This window comes from Lichenostomus cassidix, chromosome 5, assembly GCF_008360975.1.
Source record: "Lichenostomus cassidix isolate B80296 chromosome 5, HeHo_3.0, whole genome shotgun sequence".
Classification (NCBI taxonomy): Eukaryota; Metazoa; Chordata; class Aves; order Passeriformes; family Meliphagidae; genus Lichenostomus; species Lichenostomus cassidix.
The window spans coordinates 62999930-63027536 of NC_139486.1; the positions used below are offsets into that span (position 1 = coordinate 62999930).

General features: G+C 68.0%; 5 protein-coding genes across 12 annotated transcripts; 2 read left to right on the top strand and 3 right to left on the bottom strand.

The window, feature by feature from the left end:
- Positions 1–172: 172 nt before the first annotated feature.
- Positions 173–4425, bottom strand: RTN4RL2 (reticulon 4 receptor like 2). The gene is made up of 3 exons (XM_085063556.1): positions 4195–4425; positions 1521–2008; positions 173–1126 (listed from the first exon to the last, which is right to left on the bottom strand). Exons 1-3 carry the CDS (start codon positions 4226–4228, stop codon positions 383–385), a joined length of 1266 nt encoding a protein of 421 aa, XP_084919682.1. The 5' UTR covers positions 4229–4425; the 3' UTR covers positions 173–382.
- A 1553-nt stretch (positions 4426–5978) lies between these two features.
- On the top strand, positions 5979–12976 carry SLC43A3 (solute carrier family 43 member 3). Of its 3 annotated transcripts, XM_085063559.1 has the most exons (13): positions 6364–6514; positions 8998–9245; positions 9593–9722; positions 9873–9919; positions 10004–10080; positions 10177–10269; positions 10445–10584; positions 10723–10829; positions 11154–11312; positions 11389–11502; positions 11738–11924; positions 12155–12278; positions 12728–12976. In XM_085063559.1, exons 2-13 carry the CDS (start codon positions 9059–9061, stop codon positions 12881–12883), a joined length of 1521 nt encoding a protein of 506 aa, XP_084919685.1. In that variant the 5' UTR covers positions 6364–6514; positions 8998–9058; the 3' UTR covers positions 12884–12976. The 3 variants fall into 3 exon arrangements, with proteins under 3 accessions (XP_084919686.1, XP_084919685.1, XP_084919687.1); XM_085063560.1 differs by lacking the exons at positions 6364–6514; positions 8998–9245 and adding an exon at positions 5979–6192; XM_085063561.1 differs by lacking the exons at positions 6364–6514; positions 8998–9245 and adding an exon at positions 8327–8465.
- Positions 12977–13040: 64 nt separating this feature from the next.
- On the bottom strand, positions 13041–14516 carry LOC146437089 (proteoglycan 3-like). 2 transcript variants are annotated; one of them, XM_085063976.1, is made up of 5 exons: positions 14278–14516; positions 14022–14113; positions 13750–13881; positions 13434–13545; positions 13041–13157 (listed from the first exon to the last, which is right to left on the bottom strand). In XM_085063976.1, exons 1-5 carry the CDS (start codon positions 14336–14338, stop codon positions 13099–13101), a joined length of 456 nt encoding a protein of 151 aa, XP_084920102.1. In that variant the 5' UTR covers positions 14339–14516; the 3' UTR covers positions 13041–13098. The 2 variants fall into 2 exon arrangements, with proteins under 2 accessions (XP_084920102.1, XP_084920101.1); XM_085063975.1 differs by lacking the exon at positions 14278–14516 and having other exon boundaries at positions 14022–14215.
- A 1855-nt stretch (positions 14517–16371) lies between these two features.
- On the top strand, positions 16372–17635 carry LOC146437090 (bone marrow proteoglycan-like). Its single transcript, XM_085063571.1, has 5 exons — positions 16372–16486; positions 16563–16741; positions 16816–16950; positions 17134–17245; positions 17474–17635. Exons 1-5 carry the CDS (start codon positions 16426–16428, stop codon positions 17530–17532), a joined length of 546 nt encoding a protein of 181 aa, XP_084919697.1. The 5' UTR covers positions 16372–16425; the 3' UTR covers positions 17533–17635.
- Positions 17636–17832: 197 nt separating this feature from the next.
- CNOT12 (CCR4-NOT transcription complex subunit 12) lies at positions 17833–27097 on the bottom strand. 5 transcript variants are annotated; one of them, XM_085063566.1, is made up of 13 exons: positions 26955–27097; positions 26326–26458; positions 25714–25848; positions 24964–25588; positions 24189–24258; positions 22172–23410; positions 19800–21868; positions 19383–19698; positions 19030–19159; positions 18810–18946; positions 18488–18651; positions 18312–18377; positions 17833–18119 (listed from the first exon to the last, which is right to left on the bottom strand). In XM_085063566.1, exons 3-12 carry the CDS (start codon positions 25805–25807, stop codon positions 18317–18319), a joined length of 4905 nt encoding a protein of 1634 aa, XP_084919692.1. In that variant the 5' UTR covers positions 25808–25848; positions 26326–26458; positions 26955–27097; the 3' UTR covers positions 17833–18119; positions 18312–18316. The 5 variants fall into 5 exon arrangements, with proteins under 5 accessions (XP_084919692.1, XP_084919691.1, XP_084919688.1 ...); XM_085063565.1 differs by having other exon boundaries at positions 19383–19695; positions 24189–24261; XM_085063562.1 differs by having other exon boundaries at positions 24189–24261.
- Between the last annotated feature and the right edge of the window lie 510 nt (positions 27098–27607).

The window sequence follows — 27607 nt, forward strand, 5'->3', positions numbered from 1 at the left end:
GTGTCGGGGGGGACGCGTGGCCGCACACCCCGCGGGGGGTGTCCATCCGTCCCCCCCGCAGCGCCCTGCACGCCTCGCTGCCCTGCCGCCCGCCGCTCCCATCAATATTTCAGGAGCGGCAGGCGGTGACCTGGAACGGCAGTGGCCCCCCCGCAGCAGCCAGGCCCCGCTCTCCCAAAATAAGACCATTTTTAATAAATAATTTCCCACCTTTTGGTTCCTGTTGGGGGTTTTTCCCGCTCAGGATGGGGGGGGACCCCCTTCTGCATCCTGCGGCCCCCACCCGCCCGCCGTTCCCCACAGTTCTTGAGGCCTCCCCTGGGGAGAAGAGGGGCACGGGCGCCCCGAGGAGCCGGGACCCCCCTGGGGCGCCGAGGGGGGCTCAGAGTCGGGGCAGGATCAGAGCCAGGAGGGGCAGAAGGACGGGGGGCCGGTGGGGCGCGGCGGCGGCCATGGGGGCACAGGGGTCATGGGGGCAGCTGGCGTCCTCCGGGGGCCCGCGGGAGTCACGGGACGGGGGGGGCGGCCGGGGCTGGGGTCCCCGCAGGTCGTGGGGGGGCAGCCCGTCGCGGTAGAAGGCGGAGGGCGGCGCGGCCGGGAGGGTGCCGGGGCGGCCCAGCGCCCTCCCCGGGGTGCCCATCACCGCCACCCCATTGCCACCGCCGCCGTTGCCATTTTCCACCTCCTCCTCTTCATCGTCGTCGTCGGGGCAGGCGTCGAAGTCGCGCGGGCGGAGGTGGCGCAGATCGGTGCCGCGGCGGTGCGGCGGGCTGGCGCACGGCACCGGGGAGCTGGAGACGCGTGTGCGGCGGAACCAGGCCCACAGCGGGCGAGCGCGGCAGTCGCAAGCCCACGGGTTGGCGTTGAGGCGCAGGAACTGGAGCGAGGGCAGGGCGGCCAGCGGGTCCCCGGGCAGGGCCACCAGGCTGTTGTTGAACAGGTAGAGGATGGTGAGGCGCGCCAGTCCTCCGAAGGCGCGGCGGTGGATGACTGCCAGCCGGTTGGCGTGCAGCAGCAGGCGGTCCAGGCTCGACAGCCCCCGGAAGACGCCCTCCGACAGCGCCCGCAGCCGGTTGTCGTGCAGGAAGAGGTGGCTCAGGTTGGCCAGGTCGGCAAAGAGGTCGTCCTGCGGGGAACGGGAGAGGGGTGGGCGTGGGATGGGTGTCCACAGTGCTGTGGCTCTGCCTGGTGGGCATCACCTGGAGACCCACTGGCGTGCACTCCACAGAGCCCTGTCCTGGGTCCTAGTCCTGCCAGCGTCACCCATCGCCTTGTCTTGTGTCCCTGCTCCATGAGCATCAGGCAAGACCTCGTCACACGTTCCTGCCACGCTGGTGTCCCCCATGCTCCTGCCCCACGGCCACCACCCTGCTCTATCAGCATCTCCTGTCACTGCCCTGCGTTGTGGCCCCAGCATCATCACCTTGTCCCACATCCTGGCTCCTTGGGCGTCACCCATCACCCTGCCCGGTCGCACCTCTGTGCCCTGGAGGCATCGCCCAGCACCCCAGCTCACCCACCTGGAGGTAGAGCAGCCCGTTCTCCTGCAGGTAGAGGTACTGGAGGCTGCGGAGGCCGCGGAAGATGCCGCTGGGCAGGCTGGCCAGCCGGCACCGGTACAGGTGCAGGGCCTGGAGGCGGTGGAGGCCGTGGAAGGTGTCGGGGGCCAGGACACGGAGGTGGGGGTTGTCACCCAGGTCGAGCTCCTCCAGGGCGGGCAGGTGGCGGAAGGTGCCCGGCTGGATGGAGGAGATGTTGTTGGAGTAGAGCCAGAGGGTGACGGTGCTGGGCCCGAAGGTGCCCGCCCGCAGCGCCCCGATGACGTTGTTCTGCAGGAAGAGGCGGCGGGCGCCGGGCGGGAGCCCCGCGGGCACCGAGGAGAAGTTGTTGGCCTGGCAGCTGACGGTGGGCGGCGAGACGTAGCAGGTGCAGAGCGCGGGGCAGGCGGGAGCCCCGCCGGGCACCCACACCAGCACCGCCAGCAGCAGCAGGGCCGCCGGGCGCCCGCCTGAGGGCACAGCGGGGCGTCAGCGCGGGGCACCCCGCGTCCCCGAACCCCGCGCCGCCGCCGCCCGCTCCCCGCAGCCCCCCGGGAACCGCAGCCCACGGAGCCTCCCGGGGTCGTGCCCACCCGCCTACCCGGGGCACTCCAGGAACGCCCCGGGGCCGTGGGCACCTCTAGGAGCACTTCAGGGCTGCGCCCACCCCATCAAGCCATGGTTCTATAGGAGAGTCCCAAGGTCCTGATCGCTCCATAGGGTTGGACACCCCTAGGAGGCCCCCAGGAATGTACCCACCCACAGGGTCATGGTTCCCCAGGAGAACCCCAAGGTCATGACAACCCCGTAGGTCTGGGCACCCCTAGAAGCCCTCCAAAGCCATGCCGGCTCCATAGGCCATGATTCCCCGGGAGAACCCCAAGGTCACGACAGCCCCACAGAGCTGGACCCTTAGGTGGGGGACTGTCCCCACCATAGGACTATGGCCCCCAGGAGTCCCCAAAGGGCCACGCCTCCCCAGGGACCCCCCCAAGGCCATGCCCACCCACACAGCCATGGTCCCCTAGGAAAATCCCAAGGTCATGACCACCCTATAGGACTGAACACCCCTTGCAGCCCCCAGACCCACACCAGCCCCATAGGACTGTGCTCCCCAAAGACCCCCGCAGGGCCATGCTGCTCCACAGCACCAAAGCTGGGCTCCCCAAAGAGTGACTGTCCACCTGGGAGCTCCTGGGGCTGTTCCTGCCTCTGGGGCCACGGTCCCCAGGGACCCCCAAAGCTCCCTGACCTCCCCTGCCGTGGCCACACTCCTACAGGACCACATCCGTCCCACGGTGCACCAGAAGCCCCCGCGGGGTCACGCACCCCTGGGACCCCCCTCACCCCAGTCTGGGGGGGGGGTCCGTGCCCCCTCCCCAAACGGGGCGGTGCCACGTGCGCGCGTGCCGCGGCCACGTGTGGGGCGGGGCACGCGTGGGCGCGGGCTGACGACACGCGCCGCCGCTCTGGGTGTTCAGCATCCCCCCCCCCCCCCACCCGTGTCCATCCCCCCCTCAGGCTGCAACCCGAGAGCTTCATCCATAATTCAGCCCGGCGGCCTGGATCCACGCCCGGGGATGCGTGGATGCGCCCAGTCGCCGCTACCGGGGGAGGGGAAAGGAAGGAGGGGGGCGGTTGGACCCTCCGGTGCACCGGAGGTCACACCGGAGATGCACCGAGGGGTCCCACCGCCCCCTTCCCTCCCTTCCCCTCTGCCGGTGCTCCACGAGTTGGGAGGGGTACCCACCCCCCACCCACCCACGGAGGCGTCCGGCGCATCTGCTCAGCGCCGCCCCCCTCCCCCGGCGCCCCGTGCCGGCGTGCGCCCCCCACCCGCGTCCCATCTGTCACTCCCCCACGCCGCGGGCTGACTCAGTTGGGAGCTGAAGTCACCGGTTCTCAGCTTTCCCCCCCACCCGGTACCAAACCCCCCCGCCCCGGTACTTGTGGGTACCCCAGAGACCCCGCGGCACCCACCGGCGGGGTGACCCGGGCACTCCCGGCTCCCCGGCGGTGCCCACATCCTGTACTGTAGGGCGTCTCCACGCCGGCCCGAGGTTCCTGGGGTGGCACCGCGTACCCCGTGGGTCGTGGGGTACCCCCCGCTGGGGGTCGTGGGGTGCCCACACTCCGGGCTGAGGGTGCTAGGGTGCATCGGGTACCCCGTGGATCGTGGAGCACCCAGAAGCCAGCTATGCACCCCGGTGCTGCACAGGGTGTGCCGGGGGTCGTACGGCACCCCCCACCCCTGTCTGGGGGTCCTCGGGTGGCACCGAATAACCCACGTGTCATGAGGCATCCCCCCGCCGGGCTGGGGGTCCCGGGGTGGCACCGGATACTCCGTGGGTCATGAGACAGCCGCACTTCGATCTGGGCTGGCAGCGGGAACCTCGTGGGTCGGGGCGCGCCCCCGCGCCAGGCAGCCCGGGCGCCGCGGGGGGCTCAACCTGGGGTGCCCCGGCACGGCGTCCCCACGCCGGGCTGTGCGTTCCGGGGCGGCCCCGGGCTCCCCGCGCACCCGGGACTCCCCACGCACCCCGGGGCACCCGCACCCCGAGCGCCGCGGGGCACCCCGAGCCGGGACCGAGGTCTCCGGGTGGCACCCCAGGGGTTCACCCGACACCCTTGGGACCCCGCCCGACCCCGCGCCTACCTGGGGGCAGGTCCCGAGCCGTGGGGGGCCGCATGGCGGGGCGGCCGCTCAGGCGCTGCCCACCCGCGGGGTCATGGCCGGTGCCGGGGGGGCTGCTCGCCCCCTTCGCCCCCGCCGCGCCGCCGGGAGCAGCAGCCGCCGCCGCCCCGGGGCATGGCACGGGTGGGCTCGGGCTCGGGCACGGGTGGGCTCGGCGCGGCGCTGCCCGCGGCTCCGTGGGGCTGAGCCCTCCCCGCGCCGCGCCTTATCCCGGGGCGGCCGCTCCGCCCCCCGCGCCGGCCCCGCCGCTTAACCCTTCCCGGGCCGGCCCACCCCAGGCGGGACAGGGTGGGCACGGGGACCCCCGGCGGCCTGGCGGGGACGGCGAGGGATGCGCTGCGGGCGTCCACGGGGGGCGCGCCCTGCGGCATTCACGAAGGGGACCCCCGATGGGGACACGGGGGTGTGGCGGGCTCCCCCCACGGGGGAGGGACGCGGGGCTCGCGTGGGCAGCTGTGAGAGCGGGACACGGAGGGTGGTCTCCCGCATTCCGTCCGTCCATCCATCCCTCCCTCCCTCCCTCCCTCCCTCCCTCTGTCCCACGGTGTCGGGACCGGCGCCGGGTTTTGGTGCGCCCATGGACGGCGGGACCCCGCGGGGGGCTTCCCACGGGGTGGGTGCAGCTGGGCCGGGAGTCCCGGACCCAGCGGGTGGCCGGGAGGGCGCGGGGGGCGGTGGTCCGCACACCCACGCGGGACCGCGGCGCTGTTCGTGGTGCCGGACCGGCGCTGTCCGTGGTGCCGCCGCGCCGCTGCCCGGCCCGGGGCAGAGCCGGTGGCCGCGGCGCGGGGCCGCGGTGCGGGATGTGCTGGCCCCGCGCGGGCCCTGTGCCGGTGCCGCGCGTGGGGGGGACGCGTGGCCGCGCGGGCTGCGGCGGCACCGGCACCGGCTGGCACCGGCGCGTGTTTGCGGCGCCGTCTCCGGCGAGCGAAATGCCACAAGCTGGTGCGGCGGCACCCGTGGGAGGGGGCGTGGGCGGCGCGGGGCTGACTCAGGGGCCGCCATCCGCTCCCCCCGCCCGTGCCCCCCGCCCGTGCCCCTACCTCGGCCGCGGACACGCCGGCCGGACCCCCCTGAGCTGGCCAGGGACGGGGAGCCCACCCTGGGGGGGCTGTGGGTGCTGATGCCCACCCGCCTGGGGAGCTGGGGATGGGGTGGACGGGGAAGGGATGGACGGACGGGAGGACAGTGGGGGATGGATGGAAGGAGGGGACAGGTGGATGGACAGAGAGGTGGAGGATGGATTAATGGACAGGTAGCCATAAGGAGAGAAGAACAGGTGCACAGACAGATGCACGGAGAACACCTGGATATGAGGCGGGACGGATGGAGGGCTGGGTGGAGGAGGAGGGATGGAGAGGACAGACAGACAGACAGGTGGAGGGAAAGGCAGGCGATGGGCAGCTGGACGGTTGTGGAACAGATGGATGGGATGGATAGAGTTGTGATTGGATGGGGACAGATGGACAGGTGACAGACGGACGGATGATGGACAGATGGATGGGTGACGGACAGATGGATGGGTGACGGACAGATGGACGGGTGATGCACAGACAGCAGGGCAGCTGGCAGAGCAGATGAGTGGCTGGAGCAGGGGGGACAGGTGGGGACAGACCAGGGGGCTGCGACCGCTGATGGATGGAGAGAGGGACAGAGGAGAGGGTGTGATAGAAGGAAGGGTGACAGGGGATGGGGGTGTCCTGGGTGGGGTGAAGGCAGGGGGTGGGGGATCAGGGACAGGCAGGGGACACCGTAAAACACAGCGGGGTAGCATGGGGATGGCTCTGGGATGGCACAGCTGGAGTGGCCCAGGGGTAGCCCAAGAGTGGTCCTGGGGTGTCCAGGAATCGCCTGAGGGTGACCCAAGCACCAATCAACGCTGGCCCAAGAGTGACCAAAAGGATGATGCCAGGGTGGCCCGAGGGTGGCGCCAGCGGGAGCACATCCTGGGGACACCAGGTGAGGTGTCACACCTGGGGATGCCGAGGGGGGCACTCGCGGGGGACGGAGGGGCGGCACTGGGGAAGGGCTCCTGCCGGGACGGCCCCTCCTGGGCGGACCCGCGGGTGACCGGGGCCGCTGCACCGAGGCCGCCTCCCGCGCCCGAATGAAACGCCGCGCCCGGGGGCGGGGCCGGGCTCGGCCGCTCCGCTCCGCTCCGCCCCCGGTAGGGTGGGGGGGCAAGGGCGCGGCATCGGGGGCACCGGGAGCACCGGGAGCAACGGGAGCGCCGGGGTGGGGAGATCCCCGTCCCCTCCCCGCCGCGCCGGGCGGGAGGCGGGTGAGCGGCGCGGGGATGCGGCGGGAGGAGCCGGGGGGCGCGGAGGGGCCCGGATGGACACCGAGCGGCGGGAGGAGGATTGTGACCGGGACGGGAAGATCCGGGAGAGGGGGACCGAGGGCCATGGGATGTGGCCTGCGGGGCCGGGGTCGGCGTGGACGCGCTGCGGGTGCCCGGGGCGGTGCCGCGGGTGCGATTGGCGGGGCCGTGGGGCTGCGCCGGCCCCGGGACCGTGAGGCAGGCTCGGGGGGCTGGCACGGGGGTGTCCCAGGGCTGTCCACCCCCGGCACCACAGGCGTGGTCCCCCACCACGCGTGGGCGGGCCAAGTCTCCGCGGCCGGGGCTGCCCCTGCTCTGGGGGGCAGTGCCCATCCCAGGACACCTCCTCCGACGGGGGGCAGAGGGGTGGGGAGGGCGGACCCAGCCCTATGGCAGCCCCCAGAGGTCCCGTGACCCCACCTGCCCCCTTTCACGGCACGGGGGGAGCCGGGGGGACACAGCAGGGACAGAGGGGACAGAGTCACTAACGCTGCGAGTCCCCGACCCGAGCAGGACCCGCCTGCTCTCTCGTGGAGGGCTCACCAGTCTGGGGGGTTCACCACTGGGGGGCCTCACCAGTACGGGGGTGTCACTGCTTTGGGGGTCACCAGTGTGGCTGAGAGAGAGCAGCATGTCCAGGACATCCCATATGGGTCGGTGGCTGATGACACCCACAGCGAGCGGCTCGGGGTGCCCCAGGCAGTGACCCCCATATCTCAGGGTGCCCCGGTGGCTCCCAGCAGGTGCCACAGCCCCAGTCACAGCCCCCTGCCTGGGTGACTAAAAATAACACAGCCCCCCCGGGCTGCCCTCCCCAGCCTGGCTTTGTCCAGGTTAATCTTTAGCTGCTGGTCGCTTTAATGAGGCCTCATTAGCCGACATTACAGCGAGCAGGGGAGTGGCACAGGGACAGGCTCTGGACAGTGACACGGTGACAGGGGGCTCGGTGCACTGGAGCCAAGGCTGTGTGCGGGTGACCAAGCTGGGGGTGACATGGTCTTGGTGCCCTTGACACCCATCTGTGGGTCACAGGCGAGTCCCAACTGCGTGTGTGGGGTGACCTGTTGTCAGCCCCAGCAGGGTGACTGTCCCCAGTGCAGTGCAGTGGTTAGGGTGGCAGCATGCCCAGGAGACATGTCATGGTCCCCAGCACTGTGTGTGGAACCCTAGAGACGACAGGGTCCCCGGGAGGGTGGCAGGGTCCCAGAGATGTGACAGTGTCCCTGAGAGCCTTTCCAGGGTCCCCAAGAGAGGGCCCCAGGGGCTGTGCTGGGGTCTTGGGCGGTGTGTCACCATCCCCTGCAGCGTGCCTGTGTCCCCAGGGGCTGTGCCAGCTTCTCCAGGGATTGTGCCAGTTTCCCAAGCGCTGTGCCAGATCCCCGAGGGGGTGCCAGTGTCCCCAGGGGCTGTGCCAGCACCGCCAGGAAGAGTGCCAGTTTCCCAAGGGTAGTGCCAGGTCCCCAGCGGAGTGCCGGTGTCCCTGGGGTGAGGTGTGTTGTTGTGCTGTCCCCAGCGCTCACACCAGGGTGCGCAGCAGCGTGTCAGTGTCCCCTGGGGATACTGGTGTCCCTGGGAGAGCGTTGGTGTACCCAGGGGTGTGTCGTTGTCCCCAGAGCATGTTCCAGGGAGCCCAGCAGTGTCCCCAGGGTTGTGCCAGGTCCCAGGCTGGGCCGGCGCAGGGCAATAGGGACAGCAGAGGGGAGTCCTGGTGTTGTGGGAGGACTGAGCCACCCTCGGGGGGCCCGAGGTGCTATCGGGGACCGACAGCTCCGGGGGCCCGTGTGTGATCCCGAGTGATTAGCGGGGGGGTCCGTGGGGGTGCGCAGGTGCGTCCCAGCCGCGCTGCCGGGGTTCAAAGTCCACGGCGGCGGTGAAAGTGACAGTGACAACAGGAGGGTCTGGCCTCGTGCAGGTGGGTGAGGGGCGCCGGACGGGGGTCAGCAGTCACGGTCATGTGTACAGGTGTGCACGCCTGTAACTCTGTGTGTGTGTGCATACAAACACGTGTGTGTGCATGCAAACAGGTGTGTGCCCCTGGAAATGTGTGTGCACCTGTAACCATGCGGGTGTGCCTGTGAGCACGTGTGTGTACCTGTAAACACGTGTGTGTGCCTATAAATCTGTGTGTGCCTGTAAACCTGTGTGTGTGCCTGTAAACACACGTGTGCACCTTTGTGTGTGCCTGTAAAGAGCTGTGTGCCCACGTGTGAACAGCTGTCCCCATGTGTGTGAGCCCTGGCTGCCGCAGGGCCCTGCCCTGTGCCCGGGCACTCGGGGGGACACCAGTGCCACCCGCTGCAGCCAGGGACAAGGGGCAGAGCTGGGGCCACGGTGGCCTTTGCCCAGGTGGCTGTGTGCTGCCATGTGCCCCTGTGCACCCCAGGTGTCCCCATGCCCCCGGTGGGTGCCAGCATGGTGTGATGCCCAGCGTTTGTCACCCACAGGCTCGGCGAAGACGCCCCAGGCGGGTGACAGCCCCGCCTGGTGGCCGCCCGGGCGGGGGACATGGCAGGGGGCGCGGGGCTGGCCAAGCGCCTGGGGACCCTCCTGTCGGGGCTGCTGGAGTGCGGCGCCTTCTGCGGCATCATCTTCGGCTGGGCCTCCCTCGTCTTCGTCCTCAAGGACCTGGGATACTTCGAGGGGCTGTGCCAGCCCTCTGCCACCCCCGGCCCCAACCTCACCCTGGGGTCTGGTATGGACCCCCGCCTGTCCCCATGGTCCCTGACTCGTGCCCCTGCTGTCCCCATGCCCCGTGCTGCCCCATGTCCCCACTCTGCCTGTGCCTATGTCTTTGCCGTCCCCAGTGTCCTGATGCTCTGCAGTGTTCTATGTCTCTGCTGTCTCCATGCCCATGTGCCTCCTGTCCCCCAGTCCATGTCTCCAGCTCCGTCATGTCTGTGGTGTCCCCACATGCCCAGGGTCCCCTGCATCCCTGCTGACCTGTGTCCCCAGGTCCCTGCATCCCCACGCCCCTGGTATTCCCAGTGTCCCCACACCCATGTCTCCATGTCCCCACGCCCCACTTATGGCCATCCCCAGACTGCAGCGGGCAGGATGAGCAGTTCTCCCTGGTCTTCACCATCGGCTCCTTCATGAACAACTTCATGACCTTCCCCATGGGCGTCGTCTTCGACCGCTTCGGCACCACGGCCGCGCGCCTCATCGCCATGTGAGCCCTGCGCTGGGGGACACCAGGGAACAGGGCTGGGGGCTGCTGAGAACTGGGGGTCATTGGGGTAGCCTGGCGTGAGGGGCTGGGGCGGGGGAATCCCTGTGATTCCCAGGATCCCATCCCCATGTGTCACCCCTGTCCCCTCAGCTCGCTCTACACCGGCGGGACCCTGCTCGTTGCCTTTTCCACTCCAGGTGAGACCCTGTGGCCTTGGGGGTCCCCAGCCCTCGGGGGACCTCTGGGGTATGCCCTGTCCCCACTGACCCCTATGTCCCCAGAGATGGCGGTGCTGCTCTTCCCGGCCATGTCCATGCTGTCAGTGGGCGGCATCCTCCTCATCCTCACCAACATGCAGGTGGGTTCCCCTGGCACCCTGACCCTCAGCCGGTGGCAGGACACCCTGCTTGGCATGGCAGGGCCCTGGTGGCACACGGGGATCTCTCGGTGACAGGTGGGCAACCTGTTTGGGAACTACCGCTCCATCATCATCACCCTCTACAACGGGGCCTTTGACTCCTCCTCCGCCGTCTTCCTCATCGTCAAGGTGGGTGTGAGGAACGTGGCGGTGGTGGCAGGGGAGGATGGAGCCAGGAACAGTTGGGCACATCTGTGGACACAGCTGAGTCACTGCTGGGGCCGCACATGGGGACAGACCCAGGGCCTTGAGCAGGTGGCCGATGGCAGGCTTTGTCTGTCACTGACTCCGTCCCTGTCCCCAGCTGCTGTACGAGCACGGGCTGTCCCTGCGGGCCATGTTCCTCTTCCTGGCAGCCTGCAGCGCCTGGCACTTCCTGCGCACCCTCTTCCTGATGCCGCGCACACGCATCCCGTACCCGCTGCCCCCCGACTACGACTATGGGTACGGGGGGCTGACTGCGCCCTGCTGGGGCTCTGGGGAGAGGGGCGGCGAGGTCCCACCCTGCGGGCAGCAGGTCCTGTCCCCTGGGCGGGTCCAGCCGCACTGGGTGAGTGCAGGGTGACACAGGCGCTGCCCTAGACTGCAGTGCCCGGGGCGCTCCCGCTCCTACCGAAACTACGAGGGCAAGCGGCCCCCGGGAGAGGCCGGACCCGAGGAGACGCCGCTGGAACCCCCCAACCCACGAGGTGCCGGGAGCGGGAATCTGGTCTGCGGGGGCGGGGGTTATATATGGGGAGGTGCCAGTAATGAGAATGCAAATTGAGGGGTGTGTCCTGCCGGTGAGTGGGCGTGGTTGCACATGGGCGTGGTTGGATGGCAGACAGGACCATGCAAATGAAGGGGCGAATGGGTGTGGCAGTGGGTGGGCGTGGTCAAATGGCGGGCGTGGTGACACAGGTGAAGGGGCGTTGTCCCACAGGTGGCTGTGGGGTCCCAGCGGGTGACAGAGACAAGGGGTGGGTGCGGCCTGGGGGTGTGTCTGTATGTGCTCCGCCCTGACACCCGTGCAGGTGGGGATCCCCCCGAGACGCCGTTCCGGGCCTGCGCCTGCTCGTGGCTCTTCGCCTGGCACGTGGCGTGGCTCTCGGTGATGCAGCTGCGCCACTACCTGTTCATCGGCACCCTCAACCCGCAGCTCGAGCACCTGGCGCGCGGGGACCACGCCCTGGGTACGGCACCGCGGCGGGGGGGACACGGTGGGGACCCCTGCTTGGGGACAGCCCGCCTGACGCTGTCCCCCCGCAGTGAGCACCTACACCAACGCCTTCGCCTTCACCCAGCTCTGCGGGGTGCTCTGCGCTCCCTGGAATGGCCTCATCCTTGACCGGCACAAACGGGGAAAGGGTCCCCGCCCTGAGGGTAACTGTCCACCCCCCGCCCCAAGGGGAACTGACCCCTCCAGCCCCATGCCCTGAGGGGACCTGACCCCCATGGCGCCTCACCCCAAGTGTCACTACTCCCTGGCCCCGATGAGGGATACCACCCCTCCCAGCCCTGTGGTCCCTGGCCCCCATGCCCTCATTGGTGCCACCACCACCGGGGGAGGGGACACAGAGGGGGCTGTGTCTCCGTGCCCTGAGCCCTGTGCCCGCAGGGGCGCTGGCCGCGCTGGCAGACCTGCGGTCGGCGGTGCTGTCGCTGGTGGTGACGGTGGCACAGTGCCTGCTGTTCTCCGTGTTTGCCGCCGTGCCCATCCTGCCCGTCCAGTTCGGCACCTTCGTGCTGCAGGTCATCAGCCGCTCCTTCCTGTACGGCGGCAACGCTGCCTTCCTGGCCATCGCGTGAGTGAGGACAGCCAGGACCATGAGGGACACAGGGATCAGGGTGGCAGGGGATGGTGACACGCTTGTTGCGGGCGTGCCAGGGTGGGATGGTCTGCTTGGCGTGGCAGGGGATGGCGTTGGGGCTGGTGGGTGTCAGGGGACATAGTGCGGGTGTCAGGGGCCAGGGTATCGGGGTGGGGCTGTCAGGGTGCCTCGGGGTGCCCGTTGGTGACGCGGGTGCCTGGCAGGTTCCCCCCGCAGCACTTCGGGAAGCTCTACGGGCTGGCCATGGCGCTGTCAGCGCTGGTGGCCCTGCTGCAGTACCCCTGCGTCGCCCTGGTGCAGGGGCCGCTCCAGGGGGACCCTTTCTATGTGAGTGTGTCCTGGGGGCCCCGTGAGGGCTTGGGGGGCTGCTCCATCAGGAATGGGGGGCTGCCCACATGGGGAAATGGGGGTTCTGCTATGGGAATTATGGGGTCTTGCCCCACAGGGAAATAGGGTTCTCATTTTGTGGAGAAAGTGGGGTCCTGCCCTGGGAGGGATGGGACTCCTGCTCCACGTGGGAATGGGGGTCCTGCTCCATGGGGAAATGGAGGTGCTGCCCTGGGAGGGACGGGGTCCTTACCCCAGGAGTGATGGGGTCTTACCCCATGGGACCAGGGAGGGATGGGAGGCCTGCTCCTGGGGAACTGAGGGTGCTGCCCCAAGTGTTCTGGCCTAGCACAGGGGACACGGGGGACCATGGGGCTGGCTAAGGGGCCGCCCTTCGGTGTGGTCAGCCCCCAGCCTCCGCCCTGACACTCTTCTCACCCCGCCCACAGATGAACTTGGGGCTCATTGCCGTGGTGCTGGTGGCTTTTGTCAGCCCCATGGTGGTGGCCCGTGAATGCCAGCGGCGAGCCAAGGAGCTGGGGACAGCCACCGCGCCCCCGGCAGCCCCAGCTGGCACTGAGATCCACGACGAGACCCCCCATTGAGCCCCACAACCAGCGCCCCATTTTTGTACTGGTCTGGGGGTGCTGTGCCAGTGGGGTGGGGGGATTGGGGGTAATAAACATCGCTGCACCCTCTGCTCGCTGCGCTGCCCTCATGACCCCCCAGCCCCTCCCCAGGCCCCCAGCACACAGACACAGCTCAGGGCACCTCTGCTTTACTGGGAAAGGACCTGGGGGCCCATGGCAGCACTGGGGGCTCAGTACTGGCAGATGAAGGGACGCAGCTGGAAGCAGAAGCGGCTTCGCCACAGCCCATCTGGGGACAAGGACAGTGTCAGGGCCATGGGCGGTTCCCAAGGCCCCCCTATACCCTTCCCAGTGCCCCCCATACCCTGTAACCACTTCCAGTGTCCCCCCAGTGTCCTGTAATCCCCCTCCTGTACTGTCTATGCTCCTCTCAATGCCGCCAGTGCCCTGTAGCCCCCTCCCTGTGCCCAACAGTGTCCCTTCAATGCCCCCAGTAGCCCGGTGCTCCCTCCCCAGCACCCCCCAAGCCTGGATGTGGTGGGGTGGAGGTTTCACGTGACCTCACCTCGGGTGCTGAGGGTGGTGCAGGTGGTGACGATGTGGAAGGGGTGGGTGGGTGCCCAGTTGGCAAAATTCCAGGGGCTGGAGTCCTCCCAGTACGACTGCCACTTCCCTGCCTGCCGCAACACCCCAGCCCTCAGCGACAGCCCTACCCAGCCCATCACCCCTCAAAACCCAGCCTGCAGCCCCAGCACCCCATAGACAGGCTCATCCCCCACAAAGCAGCCCCAGCACCCCTCAGCCCCCCAAAGCAGCCCCCAGCTGATCTCGCCAGCACCCAGCATCCCTTCGGCAGCGCCTTGTCCCCGGCGTCCCCTCACCCGGCGGCTGGTGACAGCCCCGATCCAGGGCGCGAGGTGCGTGTAGGTTCGTGCCACGTTCTGCAGCTCCTGGTTGCGGGCAGCGCTGTGCACGGAGGCCAGCTGGCCGCGGTACACATCCTGGCAGTAGCGCTGCGGGACGGGCACGGGCTGGCACCGGGCACCCACCGTGCCCACAGGCACCGCCCGGCAGCGCCGCTGCGGGATGGGCACGGCCCGGCATCCCGGAGCCCCCGGTGCTCCCGCACCTCCCGTGCCCCGTGTCGCCTCACCTGGGCTCCCGCGTAGGTGCGCAGCTGCTTCACCACCGCGTAGCGCAGCTGGGCGGTCTCCCCAGCTGGGACCGCCTGGAGCTCACAGGGGGCTGCAGGGCAGGGGAGGGGGAGGATTGGTACGGGGGTCCCTCTGCCACCCACAGCCACCCCAGGCATGTGGCACCCGTGGGGTGGGAGTGGCACTGGGGTAGCAGGGACTGAGGGTGTCCCCAGGGTGTCGCTGGGAGCAGGCGGGGGTGTGGGGGGCACTCACCCGGGTGGCTGGTACGGACAATGCCCAGCAGGGCCAGGGCGAGCAGCAGGCGGGGCCACATGGCAGCAGGACACGCAGGGACACTGGGAACACCACCAGCACCCCCTAAAGATGCCACGGCCCTGTCACTCTTGGTAACCCCCGGGGTCAAGAGTCCCTGTGCCGCCTTTGGTAACAACCCATTCTCTCTGAGGCCCCTCTGCCATTCCCCATGTCCCCACTGTGCTTCTGCCACCCCCGTTGTCACCTTGTGTCCCTCACCCCATCCTGCCCCTCTGTGTCCCCTATGCCCACTGTCCTTCCACCTTCCCCTGTGCCACTCCCATGTCCCCCTGGCATCCCAGAGCCCCCGTGCCAGACTCAGAGATGCCCACGCCTAGTCCCCAACCCCAGCAGCCAGGGACAGAGCCCACTCTGATGTCCCTATGTCCCTCTTCCCATCCCCGCTCCTCACCTGGGGGCTGGGGGGCTTTGCCCGTTTTCCCCCTTATAGGGGTGACAGGGCCACGTCACCACCACAGCCTTGCGCCACCCAGCCTGGCCCTGGGGACACCCATGGGGGCACTGGGGTGACAAGGGGAAGGGGCTCTGCTTGCAGTGGGACACACACGGCCCCCAGGAAGGGGGAGCTGCGGGTTAGGGGGCACATGGGGGTGCCCAGGGCAGAAGGTGGGTGCTGGGGTGACAAGGGGTGCTGGCTGCTCGAGTTTGAGGGGTGCAAGGTGGGTTTATGGGGTGCAGCATGTCCCGGGGTGGGGGTGCGGGAGTGCAGAGGGGATGTTGGGGTGCTGATACCATCTCCCACCGGCCACGCTTGCTCAAGGGCCATTTCCTCCTCAACGGCCATGGCCCCCCAGGTCTGGCCTGGCCGTTTGCCCACAGACCCCCCTGAGCCCCCCCAAACTGCCCATTCCCCTGACCAGCTCCCCCTGGCCGCGGCTGAGCACACATAGCCCCCCTGAGCACCCAAACCCCCATCCTCATCCCCGTGTCCTTTGGACCCCTGTGCCCCAAACCCCTGCACCCCAAACTGACATTCTGTACCCCAAACCCCTGCAGCCCCCTCCCCACACCCCTGCACCCCAACCTACCTGAACCCCTGTATTGACACCCTGTACCCCAAACCTCCGTAGCCCCCTCCCCACACCCCTGCACCCCAAACTCCCTGAGCCCTGTACTGATACTCTGTACCCCAAACCTCCGTAGCCCCCTCCCCACACCCCTACACCCTAAACTCCCTGAGCCCCCATACTGACACCTTGCACCCAAACTCCCTGAGCCCTGTATTGACACCCTACACCCCAAACCCCCGCAGCCCCCTCCCCACACTCCTGCACCCCAAACTCCATGAGTCCTCTACTGACACCCCTGCACCCCAAACTCCTGCAGCACACTCCCCATGTCCCCTGCACCCCGACCTACCTGAACCCCTGTATTGACACCCTACACCCCAAACTCCCTGAGCCCTGTACTGACATCCTGCACCCCTAATTCCTTGAGCCCCCACACTGGCACCCTGCACCCCAGCCACCATAGCCCCTTCCTCATGCACCTGCACCCCCTCCCCTGGACCAAGCGCATCCTGGGCACTGGGCAGGGTGCTGGCAGAGCCCCCCCCAGGTTGTCCCCCACCATGTCCCCAACAGTTGGTGGTTTGGGCTGTCACAATGCTGTGGTTGGGGACATGTGTCCCTGTCACCAATATAAGGGTGGCAGTGGGCAGAGCTCCCCAAGACTCAGGTGAGGAGTGGAGATGGGAACATGGGGGTGGGCTCAGCCCTCAGCTGTCAGGGCTGGGAAGATCTCCATCTGGCATAGGGGGACTCTGGGGTGCCTGGGGGGCATGGTGGTGGACAGAATGGCACAGGATGCCCAGGGGAGGGGGTGACCCCAGGGTTGGAGGTGAGGAACTGGGCACATGGTGGGCACAGGAGAGCTGGGGTCTATGAGGGGGGCACTGGGGGCAGCAGAGGGGATGGGGCACGGGGTGATACTGGGGATGGCAGAGGGACAGTGGGGATATGGGAGGGTATCCGAGGGGATGGGGGGAGGATGGGGTGACGCTGCGGGTGGCAGAGGGGCCGTGGGGCTCTTCCCACCGTGGCTGAGGGTGATGGGGCTGTCTGGTGCCCCCAGTGTCCCCACACCATGCAGCCCTGCCTGCTGATTGCCCTGGCCCTCCTGGGCACAGTCCCCACCAGCGGCTCTGGTGAGTGTCCCCCACACCCTGACCTGGCATCCTGGGGACACCCCCGATCCCGGGGTGACATGGCTGGTGCCCCCAGCTCTTGCCAGCCCTGTGGCAGAGGATGAGGAGGATGTGAGAGAGCTGGAGATGCCCGAGGAATACAGCAGGTGCCTGGAGGCCAGTGACAAGCAGGCACTCAGTGTTCCCAAACTGCCCGGCACCGCCACCTGCCGCTACGTCGTTGTCCCACACTGCCAAAGCTTCTGCCACGCGCAGGTGGGATGGGGTGGGTTGGGTGGGGGGTCGGGGTGGGGCCAGCAGTGCCCCCTGTGACAGCCATGTCCCTGCAGCACATCTGTGCCCGGCGCTTCCACGGGCGCTTGGCCTCGATCCACGATGCCCACACCAACACCTTCCTGCTGCTCCTGGCACGACGGCACTCCAGTGCTGGCCAGGTCTGGATTGGCGCCGTCAGCCAGCCCGCGGTAAGGACCCCTGCCCCGTGCCCACCACCCTGGCCTCAGGGTGCCCTGCCTCCTCCCAGTGTCCCCAGTGCCCATCTTGGGTGCTCCAGCCTTGTCCCAGTATCCTTAGTGCCCCCTTGGATGTCCCGTTCCCAACCCACTGTCCCCAGTGCTGGGATCCCCACACCCTTTCCCCCCTGGCAGGTCCCAAACCCGAGCTGCCACTGGACTGACCAGAGCCCCTGGAACTACAGCCAGTGGGTGCCCGGGCACCCCCTGCCTGGCCACCGCTTCTGCACCGCCCTCTGCACCAACAGTCAGTGGGGGCTCTCTGGGGGGGCTCCAGGGGTTCTGGGGGAGTCCCTGCCCATGATGGGGGGTGCTGAGCGGCTCGGGGTGGGGAGGTGACACCAAGGGGCTGGTATAAGGCATCTGGTGGGACTGGCACTGGGGGGACTGGGGGCTACCCCTGGGGGCTGCAGGGGGTCCCTGGAGGTGGGAGTGCTGGTGGGTGATAAGCTGATCCGCCCTCTTCTCTCCCCAGACGGGCTCTGGAGGAGCGTGCCCTGCAGGAGGCGGCTGCCCTTCATTTGTGAGATATGAGGGGCTCAACCCCCCTGGTTCCCTCCGGGCCTCCCCTACCGCTGTCGCCCCACGGGAGGCTGCACCCCATCTGTCAGAGCTAAATAAAGTCCTGGTGTCAGCACACACTTGGTGTTTGGGCAGGGCCAGGGGCCCTGGCTGGGTGCTGGGAGCACCCAGCAGGGGCACAAAAGGGTTTTGGGCTTGTCCCTCGTTTCCTGCACAGCTCCTATGTGGGCAAGGGCAGTCACATGGTCGCCTCTCCAAGGATCTCTGTGATTGCCACCCAGGGCCCAGGAGAAGAGCCAGGACCCCCTGAACTGACCAGAAAGGTTTTATTGTCTGTGGCAGTGGCACCATGAGCCGGACCCGTCGCCCTGTGTCTGGGGCCATACACGAGCAGGGGGGAGGGGAAGGGGAGGGCTCGTGCCCACCCCCAGCCCTTGGGGACCGAGGGGATGGGGTACAGTGAGGGGATGGGGAGGAGATGTTGGGGAGACAGGGACCCTGCGAGCTCGTACAAAGTGCATAGGTGTGTGTGTGTGTGTCCCCAAGGGAGGGGACAGCCCTGGTCCGGGGACAGCGGCCATCGGCGTCGGGTAGTGAACCTGGAAGTGACAGAGTGTGGAAGGAGTGAGGACTCTGAAGTGCCCCCCCAGGGGTCACCCAGCCCAGGGGGACTCAGCCAGAGCAAGCAAGGAGGGAAGGAGCTACCCCCACAGAAGTGCAGACCCCAGGGATATGGGGAGGCCCCAGCTGGGGGAATGTGTCCCCAGCATCCCCCCAATTCCCACACTCACCCTGCTCAAGGCTTCTTCCTCTTCAGCTTCAGTGCCTGCAGCCAGTGTGGAGGAGAGGCCTCGGATCTGGGGTGTAGGCACAGCCTCAGCACAAGCCCCCCAAAACCAGTTCTGGGACCCAGACCAGCCCCCAGCCCCCTTTTTGCCCCCAATGAGGGTCCTGGCACCACACTCACCCTGAGGATTTCTCTGGCTTGGGGGGCAGCGCTGGGGGTTTCCCACTCACACCAGGAATCTTGCAGGACTTGGAACGCTGCACATGAGGGTCCTTAGGGGTGGTACCCTTGCTGTCCCCTGATGTTCCCTCCTCAGCCGAGCGGTTGCGACCCCTCAGCTTGGCCTGCAGCAGAGAGAGGTCAGGGAGACACAGTGCTCTGCCACCCAAATCCCCCCACTGCCTCCTCCCTGCCTTCAGCCAGCCCCCAGACTCACACTGCCTCAGTTTCCCCACATTCCACCCTCCCTTCCACCTCCCAGCCAGGAGTCCAAGGGTCTCACCTTGATGGCGGAGGTGCTGAGGCCAGGAAAGAGTGGCACCTTGACCCCCTTGCCCGAGGAGGAACCCCGCATCCGCCGGCTCCGGGGCTCCTCTGCTGCCTCCTCATCAGAGGACGCTGCCAGGGCGGGCCGGGGCTCTGCGGGGACACAGCAACAGTGTCACAACGACACTGTGCCAGGACAGACACGCTGTTCCCATCCCCATCCCCACTGGGCTCACCCGTGGAGTCCCGGAAGATCCAGCTGTCCCCCTCGGTGGCAGTGGGGCGCAGGGATGGTGCCCGGTGCTGGCGCTTGCGGCCCAGGCTGGCCTTGCTGCGCAACACGCTGCTGTCCAGGAGCTCCGTGTCCTGCTGAGCCCGGGGCACAGGTCAGAGCTGGCAGGGGGAGCCCAGGGACCCCCCACCCTAGCCAGCACAGCCACAGCCCCCACAGCAATGCTGGGGGTCCTCAATCCATGGCTGCCCCTGGGGGCAGCAGGGTCAGAGGGCAAAGCCCCCATCCACAGACACGTCCTGGGACAGCCAGTCAGTCCCAGGCCATTCACAGGGTGATTGGAATCTTCCCACTCACCTCCAGCAGAGGAAATTCCTGCCCCTGCTCCATGGACCCCTCAGGCTGGGGCGTAGTCAGAGAGAGCCGCTGCCCCCCCCAGCCCGAGGAGGTCTCCCCATCCGGGTGGTCAGAGGGGTGTTCTTCACTTCCTGTGTCTACTGGGATCCCACTGGCAGCCTCTGGCAGCAGAGGGGGGGCCCTGGGGCTCTGCAGGGCAGTGGCCAGCTCGGAGGGGTCTCTCTCCTCCGCGGGGCTGGGTGGCTCACTTCGGGGCGGCTCCACAGCTGGTGGATCAGCTGGAATGTCACCCATTGACAGGCTGGGGGCCAACCTGCTTTAGAGACAAAACCCCAGAGTTGCTTCAGCCCCAGAGAACAAGCCCTGCCCCAAACCTCTCCACCTCCCTCCCGGCCACCACCGGTGCCCTCCTCTTACCCGTGCTCTGCGCCGGTGTCCCCTCCCAGGCTCTGCTCCCCCACACCAAGGTCCCGGCTGCGGGCAGCACAGCGGGCGCCAAAGGCACTCGCCCACTCCTGGCGCCTGGCCTCGGCATCCTGTGGCTCCATGCTCCAGCTTTCCAGGTCCTGGCTCCAGCGGGCATTGCCCATGTCCAGAGAGAGATCCCTGTGCCAGTCTTCCTGGGGCTGTGGCAGGACCCTGGACATGGAGCCATCTGAGGCTCTGGCACTGCAAGGGTCTGGCACCCGCTCTGTCCCAATGACACCGAACTGGTTGTGGCACTCAGCTGCTCTGAGCTCCTCAGCCCAGTCCCTGCTGCTGGAGCCACCACACTCCTGCTGCTGGGCACTGCCCCAGGCGGGCTCCTGGGCCGGGGCATCGGGGCTGTGGGAGCTGGGCAGGTCCTCCTCACCAGCCCTGAGCAGCCCGGTCTGCCCAACACTGCCCTCACCGGGCCAGCTCAGCCGGGCTGGGATCAGCTCCCGCTCTTCCTCCCTGGTGGTCACAAAGCTGTGCTCCCCATCCTGGGCTGCTCTGCTGGGGCTGAACTCTCCATCCTGGGCGTCCATATCCCTGCTGCTGGATCTGTCATCCCAGACAGCTCCGCTGGGGCCGAACAACTCCCCCTTCTGGGTCTCCATGTCCCCAGTGCTGTGCCTGTTATCCTTGGCTCGTCTGCTGGGTGTGAGTTCACTGTCCTGGGTCTCCATGTCCCCGGTGCTGGATCTGTCACCCCAGGATGCTCTGCTGGGGCTGAACTCGCCATCCTGGGTCTCCAGGACCCTGGTACTGCATTCACTGGCTTCAGCCAGCCTGCTGGTGCTGAACTTGGAGTCCTGGCTCTCTGTACCCCTGGGGCTGGATCTGTCATCCCAGTCCAGCCTGCTGGGGCTGCACTCCTGGTCATGGCTTTCCATGTCCCTATAATCACCAGTCCAAGCTGGCCTGCTGGGGCTGAACTCCCTGTCCTGGCTTTCCATGTCCTTGATTTCACTACTCCAGGCCGGCTGGCTGGGGCTGAACTCACAGTCCTGGCCCTCTGTATCCCTGGTGCTGGATCTGTCATCCCAGGCCAGCCTGCTGGGGCTGCACTCCTGGTCCTGGTTTTCCATCTCCCTGTAATCACCAGTCCAGGCCGGCCGGCTGGGGCTGAACTCCCTGTCCTGGCTCTCCATGTTCTGGGTGCTGTACCTGTCATCCCAGGCTGCTCTGCTGGGGCTGAATTGCTGGTCTTGGGAATCCAAATTCCTGGTGCTGCACTCACTGCCTTCAGCCGGACGGCTGGGACTGAACTCCCGGTCCTGGCTTTCCGTGTCCCTGTATTCTCGAGTCCAGGCTGGCCGGCTGGGACTGAACTCCCGGTCCTGGCTCTCCATGTCCCTGGTGTTGTACCTTCTGTCCCAGGCTGGCCGGCTGGGGCTGAGCTCCTTATCTGGGCTCCCAGTGTGCCCAGTGCTGGATCTGCCAGCCCAGCCCAGCGTTAAATCCTCATCCTTGCTCCCAGCATCCCGGCTGCTGTATTTACTGGCCCAGTCTGGAGTGAGCTCCCTGTCCTTCATCTCCATGTCCCCACTGCTGTACCTGTCTGCCCAGGTGGGCTGCCCAGAGCACGGCTCCTCATCCAGCTGCCGGACGTGTCCTGTGCCGAGGCCGCTGCTCCAGCTGGCCTGTCCAGAGCCAAGCTCCTCCGTGCTGCCATAGCCCTGGCCCCACTTGGCTGTGCTGGCACTGAAGTTTGGATCCTGCAGGCAACTCTGCCCAGTGCTGAGGGACTGGGACCAGTCGCTGCAGCCCAGTTTCGTGTCCCTCATCACCTCCGTCACTCTGTAGTCACCGCTCCAGCTCTCCCGAGCAGCGCTGTCCCTGTCACTGCGGGTGCTGTCCCAGCTGGATTTGGTCCCAAATTCCTGGTCCTGCTTGGTGTCAGCAGGCCAGTCTTTCTCCCTGGACAGACCTTGGTGGCTCCAGTTGAAGGTGCTGTCCTGGCGAGGGCGGCCAATGCCGAACTCACTGCACAGGTCCTTCCGTGACCAGCCCAGCAGATTCTGGGGGAAAAAGGGGGAAAGGGATCAGACAGCGGAGAGAGGCTAGAAGGAGGAGAGGAGTTAGAGGGGGGCACAATCCTGGCTCCCACAGCAGAGGAGCTGGGGAGAAGGAGGGAAACACCTTAGGGACACAGCACAGAAGGGCCCATCCTGAGGGGAGGGCAAACCCCAACACCTGCCCCTCAGCGCACAGTCCTCCTCAGCCTCCACCCACCCACCAGCCTGTCCTGTCCCATCCTGCTGCTCAGTGAAGAGAGGAGCCCAGCCCACACCGACTGCACAGAGCCCCCCAACGCCCCTCACCTCCGGCGAGCCGTGGACCCCAGGTGACGCCAGCAGCTCCGTCAGCCAACCTGGGTCGGCATGGGGGTCAGGGCCCTGCGAGGTTCCTTCAGCCTGGCCTGGGCCCCCAGGACCCTGCAGGCTCTTGGGGCTATCACCTGCCCAGGCTGAGTCAGATGGAGCAGCTGGATCTGGGGGGGCTGGATCCAGACGGGCAGCTGTGGTGAGGCTGGGCTGTGTGGGGGCCTCAGGCTCAGCTGGGTCCTGGACTGGCTCTGTCACATGAACTGGGGTGTGGGACATGGGGGCATCCCGCTCTGCCTCCCCTTCCTCTTCCTCCTCTGTGAAGCCCTCAGCCTCTTGCTGAGCCACGGGACCCCCTGGGCATGGAGCCCCCTCTGCCCCCCAGCTGTCATGCTCTTCAGACCCTCTGTCCTTTGGAATAATGGGGGCCACAGCCTCCCCATCCGAATCCCCCTCTTCGGAGAGCCCTGAGTCAGGTGTCTCCCGGATCGGGGAGCGGGGCGGGAAAGCTGGCAAGCGTGCCCCCCGCGACGGGAATGTCCACTCAAAGGACTGGGAAAGGCTCCAGCCAGACTCACTGCCCAGGGAGGGCTCGGACAGGAGGTCTCCAGGCCGGGGAAGGGCACTTAGTGAGCCTCCCAGCTCCCCCAGGCCCTGTCCCGTGGGCGGGGGCCGCAGCACCCCCTCCGAGGAGCGCCGGAGCCCCACATCCCGGGGAAGCAGGTTGAAATCAGGACCCTCATGGGACTGTGGGGACACTGCAGAGTCATCAGGTCCCTCTGGGGAGCCTGGGGGACAAGAGGCTTTGGCAAGGGGTGGGCTGGGGGTGCCCAGGAACTCGGCAGCAGCCTCGGGAGAGCCAGGGGGGCAGGTGACTCGTGGGGGCAGTTCAGGAGTGCCAGGGGGGCTGGCAGTGTCAGGGGATCCCTCCCCCGGAGTGTGGGGGGAGCCGGGGGAACGGGAGGCACCGAGTCGGGGTTCAGTGGCTGAGGGAGCACCCGGGGCCTGGATGGAGGTGATGGGGTCCTTGGCTGAAGGCCGAGCGGGGGATTCGGGGGAACCGGGAGGCAGTGTGGGGGAGTCGGGGGCCAGGAGCTCAGGGGGGGCATCAGGGGAGCCAGGGGCTGGGGCAGAGGGCTCAGCAGGCTGGAAAGGAGCTCCTGGGGCTGGAGTTGGGCAGGTGGGGGGCCTTGGGGAGCCTGGAGGTCCGAGGGCACCCAGCTGCAGAGAGGAAAGCTGTGGAAAAAGCCGGCAGGGGGTCGTGTCACTCAAGAGGCGCTTCCAAACGTCACCCATCCCAAAGCCAGCCCCCCAAACCTCTGGAGGGTCCCTCCCTCCAGCCCTGCTCCCCTCCCTGCACGTGGGGCAGGAAGTGCCCGTGCTTCGTGCCAGCACCAGGCTGCTCCTGCGTGACTCAGCCAGGGCGGCTCCCGGTGCCCCGGCCCTGCTCCTTGCCCAGCCCCCTGCTTCCCCCGGAGCGCCTGGACAGATGGAGAGAAGAAATGAAGCAGGAAGGAGTCAGAATCCCCTTTCAAAGTCCCCTGCCCTGCCTGCGGCTGACATCCCCCTGCCCAGCACCACTGGGGTTTGCTCCCTTGCCAGGGTGACCCGGTGCCGCTGCCAGGCTGCCACCAGCGGTGTCACTGTGGCCCGATGTCCCGGTCACTGCCATGAGTGAGCACCGCACAGGGAAAGGGGCTGGCAGGGAGCCCGTGGGGCCTGCCCTGCCACATACCTGCCGGGTCACCGAACCCCAGCTGGTGACTCACAGCTGCTCCCTGCCCACGCCTGGCACCGGCGCTGGCACACGCAAACCCCACACGCCCAGGCCCCACACCAGGCTCCTGGTACAGGGGGCACTGACCCTCCCCAGAAAGGGGCAGCCAGCACCCTGAGGAGAAAGGAGAGACACGCACCCCACAGAGAGGGAGCCCCGGAGGAGACAGGAGAGCCCCGAAGGAGAGAGCCCAGGAGCGGAGCCGCCATGGCGCCGGAGGGCGAGGCCAGCACTCACGTCAGGGGGGGATGGTGGCCTCCGGCGTCCGCGGGGGTCCCCGGCACAGCTCGGCCTGGCTGGGGGGGAGCTGCTGTGGAGAGAAACAGGGAAGGAGGATAAATCCCACTGCGTGCCTCAATGCTACTCTCCCACCAACTACGAGGCACCCCTGTCCCGAACCACCCTTCAAGGACACGAAGTACAGGGGTCAGGCCCTGCCACGGCTGCACACCAGGTCTCTGGCTTAGGCAGCCAGGGGAGGGATGCCAAGTGGCCCCAGCTCCTCTTCCGGAAAGTTTTCGATCCTTTGGGAGCGAGTTTCTCACACTCTCGTTCAGAGCAGCCCCCGCCCAGCTCTCCCTGAGGTGCCTGGCTCTCGGGAGCATGGCCAAGCCCTGGCTCTGGCCCAGGACATCCTGCAGCCAGGAGTCCTGCCGATCCGCCTGCTCCCTGTGCCCTGGCATGGCCCAGCAGGGAAAAAATAGAAAGGCTGGAAAATCAGGAGCATTTCCTGGGGGAGCAACCCCCTGCCCGTTACTCCCAGCCCAGTCACTGCCTCAGAGCCCGCCCACAAGCAGCTCCTGGCCCGGGACAGCCCATCCTGCGGTCGGCACCGGCTGCCCCGGCCTTCCCACGGAGGCAGCTCGAGGCGTTGCGGCTCGGGAGGAACCCGGGCCCCGTGCCGGCGACCAGACCTCAGCTCCGTTATATTCCCAGCCCTGGGATGGCTCAGAGTGATATCCCCCTGTTCCCACTGCCAATCTCTTCTCGAGGTTGGTCCCTGGGCTCTCACCTCATCTCGGCCATGGGGCGTGCATCATCCCCCACTGCCAGCTCGCCTGCTGCAGGTCGGGGCGTCTGGGGGGCTTCATTGGCAGGGTCTGCATCTGCCTCCCTGCTGGGATGCCTCCGGAAGGCAGCAAAGGTCTTGGAACCGAAGCGGGAGGAGGAGTCGGTGCAGAAGGCCGAAAGCCGGGCCCGGTCTGGGCTGCCCGGGCCCTCCCTGCTGTCCATCTTGGCCAGGATCTCCTCCACGGTGGTGCCCGGGAACCGCTCCGGCCTGGCGGCCACCGGCACCGGCGTCACCTTGAAGGGCGCCGGGCCCTTGCGGGAGGGGGTCGGTGGGGCCGCGGGCACCTCCTCCTCGGCAGCTGCAACTGAGGGCAACGAGAGCCCCTTCCCATTGGGGGTCTCGGGCGATTTGACAGTGAAGGAGGGGCGCCGGAGGAGCCCCCCCGTGCCTCCCCCGCTGTAGGGCTGGGGCCCAGCCAGGCGGTTCATCTTCTCGGCGGAGGGAAGCTCGGGCCGGGGGTGCCGTGGGCCTGCTGCAGGGGGCGGCAGCGACGGCTTGGCGGGCACGGCTGGCTTGGGCAGCACATGGGGCTTGGGCCGCACCGGGGGCTTGGGGCGTGCACTGCCTGCGGACAGCAATGGAGGGGGACGGCGTCAGGGGAGCAGTGCAGACCCCCGACTGGGAACAGCCCTCGGGGGGCTGCCCTAGCAACCTCTCCGCCCCGTTTCCCCCCTAGCCCAGGGAACTGACCTTTGTCGGGGCTGCCGGCCAGCCCAACCCCCGCGGTGCCAGCGGGGGAGGCGCAGGGCACAGCAGGGTGCAGGGGCTGTGGCTGGGAGGCCATGGCGATGCTGGAATGAGGGGGGCACGGCGCGGGGTCAGCCCCTGGGGAGAGAGGGAGAATCATTTCGAGGATTGCCCTGAGCCCGGGGGAACCCAACCACCCTGTGGGGCCCTGTGCCAAGCTCTGTCCAGCTATGCCAAACGGTGATCACACCGTGGTGCCACCCTTAGTACATCGGCCCCGGCTCACCTGAGCCAGCTTGGCCCCGGCAGCAGCCGCAGACACTGCCCCAACCCCCCCCGTTACAACACAGACCCCACACTATCCTCTAGCGCCGTGAGGCCCCTCCTTTACCTGTCTGACCCTGCGCTAACCTGTCCCAACACACACGTGTCACTCTCACCGACCTTCGCCAACCCCCCAGCGCCGGGCCGGACCCCAGTTTGTCCTAGTCCCCACCTCATCTTCCTGCCCAGGTTACCCCCGGACCCCCGAGCCCCCGGAAGCCCGGGAGGCACCGCCCGGCCTCCCGAGACCCTCCGCCAGCCCCTCGCAGTGGCCGGGGGCGCCCCACTCACCTTCCCCACATCAGCCTCATGTCGGGGGCGGGCCGGGGACGCACGTGGGGGGCGCAGAACAGGCAGGGAGGAGGGGTTACTGTCCCCACGGGTCTCACGCTGCCGCCGCCGCCTCTCCCGTGACTCACCGGGGCTGCGGGGACAGGAAAAACCCGCTCGGTGCCTCCTCCCGGCCCTACCCTCCCTCCTCTGCCCTCCCCTCCTCACCCCTCCCCTCCCCGCCTCCCCCCACCCTGCCCCGCCGGGGTCCAGCCTCCCCAAGACCCCCCTCCTCTCGCCTTCCACGGGGGAACCGCCGCCACAACCCACATCTGGAAACCATCGGGCCCTTTTCCCAGCCCGGGATGGCGGCGGAGCCCCGGGATGCAGGTCCGGCCCCACGGGGGTCCTCCGCCAGCGCGGCCTACCCCTGTAGCCACGGCAACGAAGCCTCCGATCGAGTAGCTGAGTAGGCCGCGACCGCGGCCTGCCGCTGTCCCCATGACAACGAAGCCCCCCACTCAATTCGGGGGTCCCGGCCCCATGTTGGCCGCCGGGGCCGAAGCCGCGTGGTCCCCCGGCGGGCACCACGAGTCCGGGGGAATGCCGGTTCCCCGCAGCCCCATGCCGGCAAAGCGACCCCCACTCACCCTCCGCCGGCGCTGCTGCTGCATATTCATGAGCGCCGCTGACCACGCCCCCAACGACGGGGAGGGGCGGGGCAGAGCGGCGCCGCGTGGCGGGCGGACCATAGAGAGGGGCGGCTAGAGAGTCCTCCAAAAGGCGGTGGGGGGAGACGCTGGAGACCTCCAGCAGCCCCCGGATCGCCTCAGGGCGCGGGAACAGCGGGCAGGACCCCATGGACACCCATGGACACCCCATGGACCCCTCCCGCTGCGAATTATCCCATTCCCGGGGTCCTCCAACCGGCGGGCCTGCTGCCAGAGGGGCAGCAGGGCATATTTTAGGTGGGGGTTGCTATGACAATCGCACATTTGGGGACCCAGGGCCCCTTGTGCCCCGGGGAGCTCCTGCTTCCCCGCAGCCTCATCCCGGTGGTGCCAGTAAAGGCAGTCAGAGAGGGGGTGGAACAGGCAGCCACGGGGGCTCCCCGGGGCTGGTTCCAGACCGGGAATCGGCGGCAATCAACACCGGAGGGGAAACGGGACTTAATCGGATCAACCCCGTCACGAGGGAGGTAGAAAAACCCCCAAATGGCATCAGGATCGAGCGAGGGGCTGTAATTAGGAGCCCTGATGGCTGAGCAGGGGCTGGGGGCCGCTAATGGAGGGTGGGGAGAGAG

Coding starts and splice junctions, on each gene's coding strand:
- RTN4RL2 (XM_085063556.1), bottom strand. CDS start 4,228: ATGCGGCCCCCCACGGCTCGGGACCTGCCCCCAG. Junction 2,009..4,194: donor GGCTCGGGACCTGCCCCCAG/GTAGGCGCGGGG, acceptor CTGTGCCCTCAG/GCGGGCGCCCGGCGGCCCTG. Junction 1,127..1,520: donor ACGGGCTGCTCTACCTCCAG/GTGGGTGAGCTG, acceptor CGTTCCCCGCAG/GACGACCTCTTTGCCGACCT.
- CNOT12 (XM_085063562.1), bottom strand. CDS start 25,807: ATGGCCTCCCAGCCACAGCCCCTGCACCCTGCTGTGCCCTGCGCCTCC. Junction 18,652..18,809: donor TCAGCACCTCCGCCATCAAG/GTGAGACCCTTG, acceptor TCTCTGCTGCAG/GCCAAGCTGAGGGGTCGCAA. Junction 18,378..18,487: donor AAGCCAGAGAAATCCTCAGG/GTGAGTGTGGTG, acceptor CCTACACCCCAG/ATCCGAGGCCTCTCCTCCAC.
- SLC43A3 (XM_085063560.1), top strand. CDS start 6,006: ATGGGGATGGCTCTGGGATGGCACAGCTGGAGTGGCCCAGGGGTAGCC. Junction 10,270..10,444: donor CCGTCTTCCTCATCGTCAAG/GTGGGTGTGAGG, acceptor CCCTGTCCCCAG/CTGCTGTACGAGCACGGGCT. Junction 12,279..12,727: donor TCCAGGGGGACCCTTTCTAT/GTGAGTGTGTCC, acceptor CCCCGCCCACAG/ATGAACTTGGGGCTCATTGC.
- LOC146437089 (XM_085063975.1), bottom strand. CDS start 14,180: ATGCCTGGGGTGGCTGTGGGTGGCAGAGGGACCCCCGTACCAATCCTC. Junction 13,546..13,749: donor GGGCTGTCACCAGCCGCCGG/GTGAGGGGACGC, acceptor GTGTTGCGGCAG/GCAGGGAAGTGGCAGTCGTA. Junction 13,158..13,433: donor CACCACCCTCAGCACCCGAG/GTGAGGTCACGT, acceptor CCTTGTCCCCAG/ATGGGCTGTGGCGAAGCCGC.
- LOC146437090 (XM_085063571.1), top strand. CDS start 16,426: ATGCAGCCCTGCCTGCTGATTGCCCTGGCCCTCCTGGGCACAGTCCCC. Junction 16,951..17,133: donor GCGCCGTCAGCCAGCCCGCG/GTAAGGACCCCT, acceptor CCCCCCTGGCAG/GTCCCAAACCCGAGCTGCCA. Junction 17,246..17,473: donor CACCGCCCTCTGCACCAACA/GTCAGTGGGGGC, acceptor TTCTCTCCCCAG/ACGGGCTCTGGAGGAGCGTG.